The following is a 14,804-nucleotide window of genomic DNA, read 5'->3' as shown; positions in this document are numbered from 1 at the left end:
AACATAATGTAACAGCAGCATCACGCTGTCATGGTAACCTCTGTTTGGTGATGCAGAGTCATTTTTCCCGTTTGCTCCAGATTTTTATTTTACATGATTATTGTTTTCATGTCTTTATATTTTCTCATCTTTTCTGTTGAAACTAAAGTGAATTTTTTGACTCTAACACGTCCTGTGATGACATCACAGCTTCTCTCTCTGCACATTTCTCTGATCAAAGTGATCAGCTGATCGATGACTCAGCAGTGTGTGAGTGATGTCATCAAGTCACATGTTGCTGATGACAGAGTCTCTGGTTTTACCTTCCTGCCGCCGTCTTTCTCTGCTCGACCTGGATCTCCCTCCAGGAAGGGCATCGCAAACACACTCAGGTCCTGCAGGGACACACAGTAGAGACAGAATTCACATTTAAAGCCAGAATGGAAAACGTCCAAACTGCAGACGGCAGCGGAAAGTCACAGGCATGAAGGTTCACGACTGCTGAGCTCCTGTTGCATCATGGGAGAGTTTGGAGAGTAAACAGAGAGGAAGAGACGGACAGTCAGCAAAACGTCTGCGGAAGGGAAGGCATGACTGAAACCAGACACTGTGAGAAGATCAAGATCTGTCCCTCTGTCTGTCCTCCTGTCTGTCTGTCCTGCTGTCTGTCTGTCCTCCTGTCTGTCTGTCTGTCCCTCTGTCTGTCCTCCTGTCTGTCCCTCTGTCTGTCTGTCCTCCTGTCTGTCCCTCTGTCTGTCCTCCTGTCTGTCTGTCCTGCTGTCTGTCTGTCTGTCTGTCTGTCTGTCTGTCCTCCTGTCTGTCTGTCTGTCCCTCTGTCTGTCTGTCCTCCTGTCTGTCTGTCTGTCCCTCTGTCTGTCCTGCAGGTTCTCTCACTGTTCATCCATCGTTCTCTAAAAATACTGAAAAATTGAAAACGTTTCAGCCAAAGTTGATGAATTCAAACGAGAGAAGAAGAACCTGCTGAGACGTTGTGATTGTGACGTTTGTTCATTTATGATGAAACAACTTTACGTAACATTGAACTTGTAACGCTGCAGCGACATTACTGGAACATTATATCTCAAATGCTACATTGGAGCAACGTTCCTGGAACGTTACACTGAGAACATAAAGTTGCAGTGATGTTCCAAGCAACATTACATTTGAAGCACCTCAGTCAAACAGGAAGCAGCATTCAAATATTTAGTGGTGTTTTATGTTTTGAGCGAACATTTAACAATTTCAGAATAAAGTTCCACTCAGCTGCTGTTGACTAAATCAGAGGACATCCTGACGACCTCCGAGCTCCTGATACCTGAGCTGAAGGTGAGGCGACTCAGAGGTCAGAGGTCACAGGCTGAGTTAACCTTCCTGTGAGGCAGAGATGAGGGCAGACTCACCCACTCATCATCACTCTGCGTTTCTCACATGAGTCTGAATATTTCTGGTTGCCATGGGCAACGGCTCGGCTCTGGACCGAGAGCGTCCGCCCACACACACACGCACACTCACAGGTCTTTGTCTGCGGTGTCTCTCTCAGCTGGGATGTCTTTTGTCTCTTTTTGTTTCTTTCTCAGAGCTTCACACTAAACTTTCTTGTCGCATCATCGACTTTTTGTTGGTGAATGTTCCATCAGATTCTCTCGTCAGATCAGCTGAGTGGATTTTAGAACAACATGAACCACAGACCGTCTGAGGTCCATCATGTATGTCTCGTTCTGTGCAGGACGCAGGTCATTGACTCTGTGATTTGTGTTTGTGTTGATTCAGTTTGCAGCAGGAAGCAGCTGAAAGCTGTTGAGCTGTTTTGGTGAGCTGCAGAGTTTTATCGTCTGTAAAGATGTCTGACTTCTGTAATAGAACCAGATTACTTACCACGCCCCCTTTTAACACACACACACACGCACACACGCACACACACACACGCACACACACACACACACACTGAGATGAAAACTGTTGCCACCAAAGGTTGTGAAAGTTTCACTGCCTGACCTGCTGGTTGGAGCAGAGGAACGAAGGTCACAATCTTATTACTGAAGTATTAATGTGGACGAATGAAACTAAACAGGATCTTTCCTCTGTAAAATCTGGTTAGACCTGTTTAATACGGCACATTTTCACAAACCTGAGCGTGTTGCTTTTCAAATGAGACACACACTTCTTCTCTCATGTTTTTTAAATTATTGTTTGTCAGTGAAGAGACGGACACCAGGGAACTGATGCTGCCTGCTTTTTGGCTGCATTTAGACTTAAAGGTCACTTTACAAAGTTTAATCCACCAGAAGAACACTTTAAATGACACTTCATCATCCAAGAAGACGTTGCTACAACGTTTCCCTACAAACAGGAACGTTGTTGCAACATTGTGATTGTGACCTTCATTCATTTATGATACAACGTTACACTGCAGCAACATTTCAGCATGCATTATATTTTAATTCTATTTTAATTTGTTTTTATTTCATCATCAATAATCAAGAGTTCTGTGATCAAACATGTCTGTTTGTAGCTCCTGCAGCTTAAAGCTATGATCTGTAACGTTTCTGTATCATTTATGAAAATAAGAGACATGTTTGATGTATTTTGTTGAGGTGTGTCCTTACATTGTCCTTACAATCAGTTAGTGGAAAAATTATTGCCAGATTGGATCTTCCACCTGTTTTCACATGTTTGGATCTTTTCTTCAATGGACAAGATTGTGAAAGGATTAATTAATCGATTAATCGAGAAAATGATCAACAGATTAATTAACAATTAAAATAATGACAAATATAGTGAGTCATCAAATTTTTGATGAACAAACTCAGCTCTTTTCTTGAGTTACATTAAAAAATAAAGTGTTTATTGAACTCACAGTGACCTTTGACCCCACCCCCCAAAATCTAATCACTTCATCTTTGAGTCCAAGTGGTCATTTGTTCCAAGTTTGAATAAATTCTCTCAAGACGTTCTTGTTTACAAGAACAGGATGGACGGACAACAGAAGGACAATATTTCCCTCTGAGATGTGCTGAAATAGAAAGACTGAAGTACATGTACCTCAAAACTGTACTTAAGTACAATACAGGTATACTTAGTTACTCTCCACATACGGATTTATGTCTTTACTCCAAGTAGAATCAAACTCTCCAGTAAAACCAGTGCATAATAATAACATATAAATAAGAATATGATTCATTATTGATTAATCTGTCCATCATTTTCTTGTTTCATCTGCAGGTTACAGTCACAGAGGACGACTGAAACCTGAAAATACTCACATTTAAGAAGCTGAAGACTGAGAATTTGGACATTTTGGCCTTAAAAAAAAAAAAAAGACTCAAAACGATGAATTCATTATCAGAATAGTTGGTGATTAATTTAATTGTTACAGTTCTGATCAACGCCTCCACATTTTTCAGTGTAAAGAAGTAAAACATGAAAAAGATCCTCTGCAGGATTGGACCCTTTAATGGACCACATATGGCCCACGGGCCGTATGTTTGACACTCCTGGTTTAAAGTATCATGTTTGTGTGATAAAATGTAAAAAAAAAAAAATCAGACATGAATTTAATGGAATCAACTAATATTTTCTCATTAACGCAACGCAAATATAAAAGTTTCATGTAAAGAGAAAAGTTTTATTTATTTATTTATTTATTAAGTGAATTAAACTTAAAATGTATTTTCAGAAAACTTGAGAATTTCTAAACGAGTTCTTCTAACCTGAAGTTTTGACTTGAATTCAGAATTCAGTCAACTTCATGTATTTCCCAGCATGCACTGTGTGAGAGTTCAAACTCTTTTTTCACAGTTTGATGATCAAAACTCACCGTGTGACTCTTATTAACTTTAACATGTTTTTACAGTAATGAAGAATAATGTTGAATTAGTTCAATTCATTTTAATAAATGCTGATCTTTCTTCAACTGCTTCGACTTCATAATTTAAGTTTACTGAACATTTTCTCAAGTACAACTGAATTAACATATATAAGTTTTCTGACCTGAAGTGTTTATTTGTTTTGAATCGTTTCCTCGACTCGTCCTTTCAGATTCTGTCAACTCAAAATGATTCGACCGTCCACAACTTTGTTTACGGTTAAAAAAACAGTATATTTTTACAGTGTATATTTCTGTTACTGAATCACAAACAAACTCTTAACTAACTGTGTTTAAACCTTTAGTCTCTTCCGCAACTGAGCTTCAATCAACGCGATCAATCAACGTGATCAATCGAGTCACTCACAGACAAACATTAAAAAACTTTATAAACTTAAACTTAAATTCCCTTAAATCTTTGAACTTAAGGGGTCAAATGTCTCTTAAACCTGCAGGACAGGAGAAGAAACTTTAAGTTCATAAAGTCACAGCGTGTTTCACACAGAAAAACAAAACGTCCAGAAATATGACATGAAATAAATAAGAACACACACACACACACACACACACACACACACACACACACACACACACACACACACTGACTGTACCTGCTGCTCTTCAGTTTCCAGAAATCAATAATCAAATGAATCAATAAATCAGCTCTCTGCTCGCTCACACTCCTGTCTGTCTGAGTCTCTCTGACACTCACACACTTCTGTCACTTTCCTCTCCTTTACCTCCTCCTCCCTCCTCCCTCCTCTCCTCCCTCCTCCCTCCTCCCTCACCCCCCTCCCTCCATATCAGCCTCACTTCCTGCTCCGTGTCTGTCTGTGTGTTTGTGATGTTACTTATCTCATCAAGGAGCTCTTTGATGAGATAAGTGGCCAATAATCAGCACACAGCAGTTTGTGAAATACCTACAACATTTAATCTATAGATTTCTGTACATGGACATGAATTTTACACAATAATAAACATACAACATCCGGTTAGACTTTCAAAATAAAAATCTTTGGTAGGTTTAGGCATCACAACTAGTTGGTTAGTTTTAGGAAAAGATTGTGGTTTGTGTTAAAAGAAGTTCTTTGTTAAAACGATCAATGTTTTGGTTCCACAGAGGAACAGTTGAGCGAGCACTCGTCCTGAAATGTTCTGTTTCCGCTGTAATGACAGGCCGAAGTATTTTCTTATTTTTATGTCTGTAGTGTGGAAGATTTTTGAAGTGTGTGAATCAAACTTGCTCTCTCTCAAAGCACTGTATTTTATTTTGATAAGCATTGCGTTTTACTTTGAAAAGCTTTGTATTTTATTTTGAAACGTTGTATTTTGTTTTAAAGTGCAGATTTTATTTTGAACAATGTGTATTTTAATTAAGTGGAAATCCAGTCAGTCATGTCAGGAGAACTGTTCTGTAAAGGAACCGACTCCAGCAGCAGCAGAGACAGGTTGTCGTCCCCGCTGAGTCAAACTGAAGACACTCTGCTGAAGACATCGTGTTTCCATGGACACGTTCAGCCGCTCCGTCTGTATTTTTAAGCAGCGAGTCACAGACTCACAGCTGATGGAGACACTTCCTGTCTGGATGTTGGAAAGTCCAAAAGTCCAAAAGTCAGAAGAAAAATTCACAGCCTGTTTTTATGTGATGAAATATTCTGCTTCATCATGAAACGCAGAGAGGCAGCGCCTGTACTGACAACTACAAAAATGATATTGATTAAAGAAAGGTGATCAACAATATTGATGAAAGAATGGTGATTAATGATTCTGTTACAGAAATATCCAAACAGGAAGTAACAGTCTGTGCTTCTGTGTGTCCAAATTAAAATTCGTGACAAAATGATTTATTTTGTATCAGTATTATAGATGAGCAGCTTTTTCTTCTGCTCTGACAGTTACAATGTTGCCATGGAAATGGTGGAGTAATATTTTTAGTAATAGACTGGAGATATCGGCCGTAGAGACGTCTGCCTTCTCTCCAGTAATACAGAACCAGATGAAGAGACAAAAATACATTTAAAAAATTCAAAACCAGCGATTCTATCTGAAAATCCCGATGTGATTACTGAAGATAATCCACAGATCTTGTTGTGAGCTTCATGTTTCATGGAGGAACTACTTTCTTCCTGCAGTAGAATCAACTGGAACTACTTTCCTTCTACTAGAATGATGATTTCTGGAAAGAGATGTTTCAAAAGTATTTTCTGATTTTTCTGGTGCGTCGAGCTCCACTGAAGACTCGTCTGTTTCTCCTAAAACCCCCTGAGGAGAAAAAAGGAGCAAAAAATTAAAAAAAAAAAATAGGATCAGGACCTTTTGCTGAGCTCAGAGTGTCTCAGAGGTGTAGGTGTCTCAGAAGTGTCTCCATGATGACCAAATGGAGCAACAAGACTTTAATTTGACCACTGAGACAAATTTAAGAAGATCTTGTTTAAGAGTTTTCTTTTAGATCTCACTCTTTTCTCAAGAGCTGATTATGTGAGATGAATTTAATATCAGTGCAGTGAGATAAAAAAAAAAAAAGGACATTTTAAGATCTTCAGTTGGGCTCAAATTAGTCTCAGGCTGAAACAAGACAAAGGTGATTTCTCAGGAACCGAATTTAAGAAATATGAGAAAATGGCCAAAGTCTCATGTTGGTCTTAAATTGAGGTTGTTTATGTTGAGAAGACAAAAGCTGGACAAAGACGGGATCTTATTTTGAACTTTCCTTTCTTCTGATTGATTTAATAAAACATGTTATTGATCTTTTCACTCATAAACGTTCATAAATAACAGGTTGTTGCTCCACTACGACAATCTTATTGACTGAAAGACGTTTAAAATGACTGTAACACACCTGTGTCCTGTCAGTGACAACAGGTGATGTGACTCTGAATTATTTTATTTTAATCCGTCTGTCCTGACACCCCCACCCACAACGTCCTGTCCTGAACTTTACCCGTCCACCACAGAGCTGTGATCAAATCATTATCATTCAAATGACTTATTATTATTATTTAGGGCCCGAGGACCGACTGGTGCGAGGACCCTATTGAAACTGAAGAAATTATTATTATTATTATTATTATTATTATTATTGTTATTATTGTTATTATTATTATTATTATTATTATTATTACTATTATTATTATTATATGAAATGTGAGTCTTGATTTTACTTTGACAGCTGGTCAGTCAGTGCTTTCACCTTAAATAAAACTCCTCAGGTTTGGACATACTGAGATATTGGACATATATTGATAACATATTGATTAATTATTGAGTCACATGTTAAGAACCTGAAGATGAAAACAGTGATGATTGTAATCGTTGTCAACACAGGAACAACAACAACAACAACAACAACAACACACACACACACACACACACACACACACACACACACACACACACACACACACACACACACACTGTCAGAAGTTGGTTAGCATTCTAGCTAACGGCAAATTGTGTTCCTGTTCTGACCCAGTTTCTACGGTTACAGAAGAGTCCTGTGACCTCTGACCTCTGTGAGGTCATCAGACTATCATCACAGAAATGTCTCCTGAGGGGGGCTGAGATCATGTTTCCATGACCCACTTAATGCGCTCGCACACACACTCACACACCCTACTCTGCCTCTGATTGGCTGACCCTGACTCTCTCACCTAAACCGTGACCACGCCGTCCAATCAGATAATGACCACGAATCATACAGACTTACTTTCTGTCTTCCTTCAGCAGATGCAGTGAGAACTACAACAAATAAAAGTACAATTAATGTCCATCATGAGACACGTCCAAACAACAAAGTGTCTCACCGAGCTTCTGTTGATGGACATGTCCAACAGAAAACGTGTCAAACTGTCCATGTGGAAGCAACAAATGAAAAGTACAAAATAACAAATTATCATCTGAAGTTTCTCCTCTGCAGCCATTTTGTTTCTGACACAGAAAGCAACAGGTCCATTTTTTAACCAAACATTATTTTAAAGGTGGTATTTTTTAGACTTTTTATTATCAGATTTATCCACAGTTGGTTCTGTTGAATTCTGTTCTGTTCTTTTCTGTTCTGTTCTGTTCTGTTCTGTTCTGTTCTGTTCTGTTCTGTTCTGTTCTGTTTTCGTCCTTCAGGGATCAGACTATTTGTTGGACGAAAGACAGATCAAAACAGATTACAGTAGATTTACAGTAGAAACCCAAACACAACCATCACCTGTTTGATCTAATCCTCTGACACACACACACACACACACACACACACACACACACACACACACACACACACACACACACACACACACTCAGAGGTCAGACTGAGGGCTGATAGCAGCAGTTGAAGTTGGTGTGTCCAGGTGAATCATTAGACAGTAGCTCAGGTGTGTGTGTGTGTGTGTGTGTGTGTGTGTGTGTGTGTGTTTTGTTGTTTTCATGCTGTAAACATGATGTTAACGTGTCAGATTAGATCAGAGGGAAACCTGACACTCAAGTCCTGAAGACACAAACTGGTTCCTGCTGTCAGAATAAAGTCTGTCCTGCGTCTCACACTGTTTATCTTTGTGTTCCACTACAAATATGATCTCTGTGGACTATGTGGAACAGTCAAGAACAAGAGGAGAACCACACTCAGCAGCAGGTTGACATGCATCAGTCACAACTGGAGTCTCAGTGTCATTCAGAGTCCAGCAGCTGCAGAAAACTTCAGATCTGTTGTCACTCAGAGTCTTGGAGTCACTTCCTGCTGCAGGTTTCACCTCTTTTTAAAAAAGACACCAAATTCTGGTCAGTTCAGCAGCAAACAGGACTCATGTTTAGTTTTGACAGTTTTCTTTATGATCCTTGATGATGCATGATGTTTAAAACACGTCTCATTTTGTCAAAACACTAAACACAATCACACAACACACACACAAGCAGCAGAACACCTCCGATCTTTTACCTGTGATCATGTCTGAATGTTTAAATGACTGCTGAGGCTGAGCTGAACTCAGGTCAGTTTCAGGTTCTTTGTACTTCTCATGCCTGATTGATGAAGCAGCTGAGTGTCTGAACACCTCATCACTTCTTTGAATTTGTGGTATTTTCTTGGACATTAAATCAAATTGTACAAGTACTCAGTTATGGTTTTAAAAGTAGATTATCTTGTGTAATGAATACTTGAGTACAGATAAAAGTACAGAATTACAGAAACAGTAACTTGACAATTTGTAATTAGTTACTTCCACCCCTGTGTAGAGATGCTGCCTCAGTTCTCATGTGTGAGAGAAAATAAAAAGATGCTGTTGCTGTCGTCTGTTTGTTGCCGACGTCTCCATGTTGGGTTTAGTCTTTTTAAACTGTGTTGCTGAGACGTAACCTGATGCACCACATGGTTTGTTACACAGAACCGTCTGGGAAGTCGTCCTTAGAAATGGTTTGGAAAAGGGCAGGCACTTTGATGATGAACCATCGTCTATCACATCAACCAATCAGATGGTGGTTCAGGAGAACAGGTTGTGTGTAAAGTTGCTGGTTGCTGTGTGATGTTGATCTGTGGCGTGTTTTTATTTCGTGTTAATCCTCAGGTCTCTTCAGGACACAGTAAGGTCTGAAGTGGGTCATTAATAGATCAGGATTAATAATTGATGAGAGCTGAAGATTAAAGAGGCGTCATAAAGAGAGTTATCGATCAGACTGTGAACTCTGAGCTGCTCAGTGATTTATTGTCAGCTGATAACAGCTGCAGGGACGGACTAAAGTCTCTGTGCTGCTCCCCTACAGGCCGCAGTGTGTCACCCTGTAACTAGTTACACCATGACTCTTGTGTAATTAAATTACAGAATAAAAATATGTAAGTAAACTTTAAAGTTATGAAACTAATAAAGCCAGTGTCATCACTGTATGATCTATAATTCATCTGCAGCTCTTCACACTGTTTGATAAAAAAGTTCAATCATTTTTCTTTATTAAACTGTTGAACAGAAAAACAACTGCAGTCTTCTGGTTCCAGGCTGAAAACAGATACTCGAGTAAAAGTAGAAGTACTGATTCAACTTGTTTACTGCAGTAAAAGTGAAAAAGTTCAGGCTCTGAAATGTCCTCAGAGTAAAAAGTCGTCCTCTGAAGGACATTTCTGACTGTTTCTGTCCAAAGACAACTGAAGCTCAGCTTTTCTCCACCAGTCTTTTTACTTTCTTACATCTTTTTTGACTCATCACATCTTTTAAATTTTTTTAGTCTCGTTCTGTTTTTTCTTTTTTGTCTTGTTACTTTTTTTTTATCTTGTTGTGTCAGAATAAAGACTCTAAATTCAAATTCCTGCTTTTAGTAAAAATGTCCTGTTAGTTTTTGTAAAATATTTCAGTGTCACTGATGTGTTTTCACTTGTCTACAGCTCTGATTGGCTCTCATAACAAACTGACTGACATCATGTGACCAGCAGGGCGATAAAAATATCTCAAATAAAATGTTTATTTTCTTCAGATGAATGACATGAAAAGATGTTTGGAGGGACAGTAACACACCTGTCACCTGCAGCACCACACTGTGCCTCACATCACAACCTGGAACTGATCTTCATCAGAACATCAAACCCAATCTGATGGTTCTTTAAATTATTCTGTACATTTTAAATTTTGAAATATGACAAAGCAGAAAAAAAACATGATGTGGGGAAAAAAGTGTCAGCGCTACACTGAAGCTCTGAAACACCCGAGTCAGCATCACACCATCTGATTCTCACCACACACACACACACACACACACACACACACACACACACACACACACACACACACACAGTGGCGGTCATGGGAAGTGCTCCTGTGTGTGTTCTCTGGTGAAAACGCAGCAGATGTGACGGTCAGCAGCTCGTCTCGTTGTTCAATCTGAGATCTTGTGATTGTGAGAATTTACACAAATATATTCAGTCTCTGCAGCGTTTGTACGATTGTGTCAAAGTTTAATTTGGTCAAAGTGTTGATTTAAATAATCCCTTAAAAACTCAGATTTCTTTTAGATGATGAGACTCTGCTGCAGTGTGAACAGTCAGCTGATTATTAGACTGTTAGAACAGTGACGGTTCCTCTCATCAAAACACGACACACATTTCAGATGATTTATAAAAGCTGTACTGCAGATATAAATCTCTAATGTGATGAATTTCTTATATACTTTTACTAATTTCACTTTTTCACAATTTTGATCACAGATTGGACACTGAGCTGGTCAGTATAATGAATCATTACACACACGAGAATTAAAACACTCGTCACACCCATGATCACTTGCGGGGAAAAAGACAAGACGTCCCTGATTATTTCAGAGAGACGATGCTGAGACACATTGTGGACGTGTTCCAACAGCGTGTCTTCATAGTAAAAGAGTTCAGGTCCTAGACTGAGCTGGACCTGCAGTCCAGACCTGGACCTGCAGTCCAGACGTGTCTCCCATTGAAAATGTGTGGTGCATTATGAAGCACAAAACAGGACAACAGAGACTGTGGACTGTTGATCAGCTGAAGACGAATATCAAGAAAGAATGAGACAGAATTGACCTTTAAAACTTCAACGAACACTGACTGAGTGTGAGAAGAAAAGATGATGGATCACAGAGAGAAACATGATCCTGAAACACAATGACTGCAGATTTACTACAAACATTAAAGTTGATCACTTTGAACATTAAATATCTGGTCTGTTAACTGAATATTGGTGGAAAAGCTTTTGCAAATCATTGCATTCTGTTTTTAATTAGGATGAAAACAACATATTTTTTTTAAACTGGGGTTATATATTACAGTCTGTGGTGATTCACAGCCTGCAGGGTAGAGAAGCCTGAGAAGACAAGATCAGGGGAAACAAAGCTTTGCAGTGGTAGAAGTTTAAACAGTGGTATGATCCTTTAATCCAGTGAAGGTAAAACAGTGCAACAGACAGAAGGTCACTCACAGGCATGTGGAGTCTGAGCGGCCTCCTCCTCTTCCTCCTGCTGCTCCTCCTCTCCTCCTCCTCCTCCTCCTCCTCTTCCTCTCTCCTCTCTGCGGTGCTCCTCATCTCCAGTCAGAAAATCCTCTGAGCTCAATTATCAGATTATCTCCCAACGTCCAGAGGAGCCCACACTGGCTCTGTACTGCTGTAGTACTGCTGTAGTACTGCTGTAGTACTGTTGTAGTACTCTCAGTGACCTGAACGATCCTTCCTGTGTTCTGCAGGTGTTTTTAGTCATTAACACTTCATATATTAATAATAATCATTCTTCAGCGGTTCTTTATGGCACTTTGATGTATATTTCATGCCCTGCTGTATCACTCCTGTACTGTAGTACTACTGTAGTGTTACTGTAGTATGAGTGAGCGTTAGAACTTGGCTGTAGAACAGCAGTGATCTCTCCTGTGTTCTATCTTCTGCTGGATTGAAGAGTTTCACTCTTTATTTCCCTGACAGGCTGCTGCCTCACAAACTAAACTACTTTCAAATATTCATATAAGAACAGATTCATCCTGTCTGCTGTCCTCGGTGTGAACCGAACCGAGCCGAGCCGAGCCGAGCCGCTGACAGCTTCTCTCCTCCGGCGGATGGTTGCTCCTCTCCCCCGCTGCTCCGTCCCGCCGGTCGGATCCACAGAAGCCGAGCAGCGGCTCTGCCGGTGCCTCCCCGCGGTCGGTGTGCGCGTGAGACGCGATTGTGAGGCGGGAAGCAGGACGCTGAACAGAGCCGGTGTCAAAGAGAGAACTCTGTCAGGAGAACCCTCGGGAACGCAGACCGGCGGAGCGCGGCTCCATGACGGAGCGCAGCGCCGTGGACACGGATTACGCACCACGCAGCGCGCGCTCTGCTCTGGAGGAGAGAGAATACTACCGTTACTATGACTACTGCTAATGTCACTGTTACTAGGCTACTACTACTACTACTACTGACACTGCCAGCATACTGCTCCATACTACTACTGCTGTTAATGTCACTGTACCAGAGGACCTGGAGTCACGTGACATGACTCGAGACTAGACTCGATCAATTTTACTGACGTGACGTTTTAGATCAAACATGTTGCCAAAGCAGAAAGTCTTATTATACACAGGAAATAACAAACTATTATTGTCATGGTCGATTAGTCGATCAGTTATTTTGGTCCATAAAATGTCAGTAAATAGTGAAAAATGTCCAAAGTGACGTCCTCACATGTCTTGTCAGAGAGGAGGAAAGAAACCAGAAAATATTCACATTTAAGAAACTGAAATCAGAGAATTTGGACGATTTTCTTTCTTAAAAATTGATCACTGATTACTGAGTACTTTAAATATAAATACTTTTAAAGTTACTGCTGTAAAAATTTGAATGTCGAAGTTTTAAAAGAACAGAACAAAAGGCTCCACAGTCAGTAAACAGAACATATGAAGTACAACTACTACATTGACAGTACTAGTACTCTGACTACTGTTACAGAGAGCAGCAGTAGTACTTCCACCCTGAGTAATAGTCAGTGAGTGAAGCAGTAATGTGTTGTTTTGGACAGCAGGTGGTGCTGTTGTTTAAAGAAGAACAGTCACTGAGCTCGTGTGTGTGTGTGTGTGTGTGTGTGTGTGTGTGTGTGTGTGTGTGTATGTGTGTGTGTGTGTGTGTGTGTGTGTGTATGTATGTGTGTGTGTGTGTGTGTGTGTGTGTGTGTGTGTGTGTATGGTCACATGATGTTTGTGTTGATGTTGGTATCAGACTGGACAAATACAGTCTGACTTCTGTTCACACTCACTGATTTACACTCAGCTACATGGAATCAGGCTAAGGTTGGAACAGATTACAGGTAATCAGATTACAAAACCATAATCAACCCAGATTACATCTGAAGAAACCTGTAATTAGATTAAAGTTACTTTGTCAAAGATGACTTGAATTCTGTTTTTAAGAGATGACACATTTAAACTTGTTAAACTTTGATGAACTCACAGAAAGTTCTCCACTTGGTATTTTAAATATCTGATATCTTGACAAACCTGCTGGAGGTTATAACCCTCTATGATCTGCATTAAAATGTCACTTAGTAAAATATGATCACTAAACTTTTTTTTAGGGTAAACTTTAGGTTGCCTTAAAGTGACACTGTGTCGTGTCTCACCATGGTGAGGAATGAAAAAAGGAATTTATTGATTAAAATTTGATTAAAACATTTTACAGTGCCCTAACCCTCCTTTACTGAATTATCAACTAAAGTAAATAGAGGCGACACTGAAGTGTATCCTGTTAATGTTCAGGTCAGAATCAGATTCAGATCAGAATCAGGTTCAGGTCAGAATCAGGTTCAGGTCAGAATCAGGTTCAGGTCAGAATCAGGTTCAGATCAGAATCAGGTTCAGATCAGAATCAGGTTCAGGTCAGAATCAGGTTCAGATCAGAATCAGGTTCAGGTCAGAATCAGGTTCAGATCAGAGTCAGGTTCAGGTCAGAATCAGGTTCAGATCAGAATCAGGTTCAGGTCAGAATCAGGTTCAGATCAGAATCAGGTTCAGATCAGAATCAGGTTCAGGAGGCTCAGTGATGCAGCGAGGGTCCTCACAAATATACAAGTTCAAACTGTCCACTTTTAATCCACTCAGTTTCTATAAAAACTCAGTTAAAATGCTTCACATTTCCATGAAATGAAACTGAATGTATTTCTGCAGAAGTTATTTGATAGATTGACACTGAGTTATTATCTTTGTTTCACATTAAAACACCTCAGCTGGACCTTTTGTTCTTGTGAAGGACTCACTGCACGACTGAGACACAATCTGAGCAAACAGAAAAACAATGGGAGGAGCTGGAAGGTCTGCACAAAATCAAGAGGCCTTCATTTGACAAAGTGTGTTAAACAGGGAGGCTTTTATTGTGAAGAGGCCACAGGAAACAAAGTATTTGTGACGTGTTGTTGTTGACTTGCAGACTTCTTGTCTGACGTGACCACTGATGATGTGTTTGTGGGATGAAGTCCAAAGATATTCAGAGAAAAGCAGAGAGCCTGTTCTTCT

At 39.8% G+C, this 14,804-nt stretch overlaps 1 protein-coding gene across 1 annotated transcript in view; it reads right to left on the bottom strand.

The window, feature by feature from the left end:
• LOC146307932 (5'-AMP-activated protein kinase subunit gamma-2-like) overlaps window positions 1–11,859 on the bottom strand; it is a 38,362-nt gene extending 26,503 nt beyond the window's left edge. Inside the window, exons 1-2 of the mRNA XM_084710426.1 lie at window positions 11,755–11,859; window positions 303–374 (exon numbers count right to left, since the gene is read on the bottom strand). Coding sequence (XP_084566552.1) covers window positions 303–374; window positions 11,755–11,859 — 177 coding nt within the window. The remainder of the gene's footprint in view (window positions 1–302; window positions 375–11,754) is intronic.
• Window positions 11,860–14,804: the final 2,945 nt, after the last annotated feature.

Source organism: Lutjanus erythropterus, chromosome 21, assembly GCF_056507025.1.
Source record: "Lutjanus erythropterus isolate fLutEry1 chromosome 21, fLutEry1.hap2, whole genome shotgun sequence".
Lineage (NCBI taxonomy): Eukaryota > Metazoa > Chordata > Actinopteri > Lutjaniformes > Lutjanidae > Lutjanus > Lutjanus erythropterus.
This window is presented reverse-complemented; position numbering and strand designations above follow the sequence as displayed.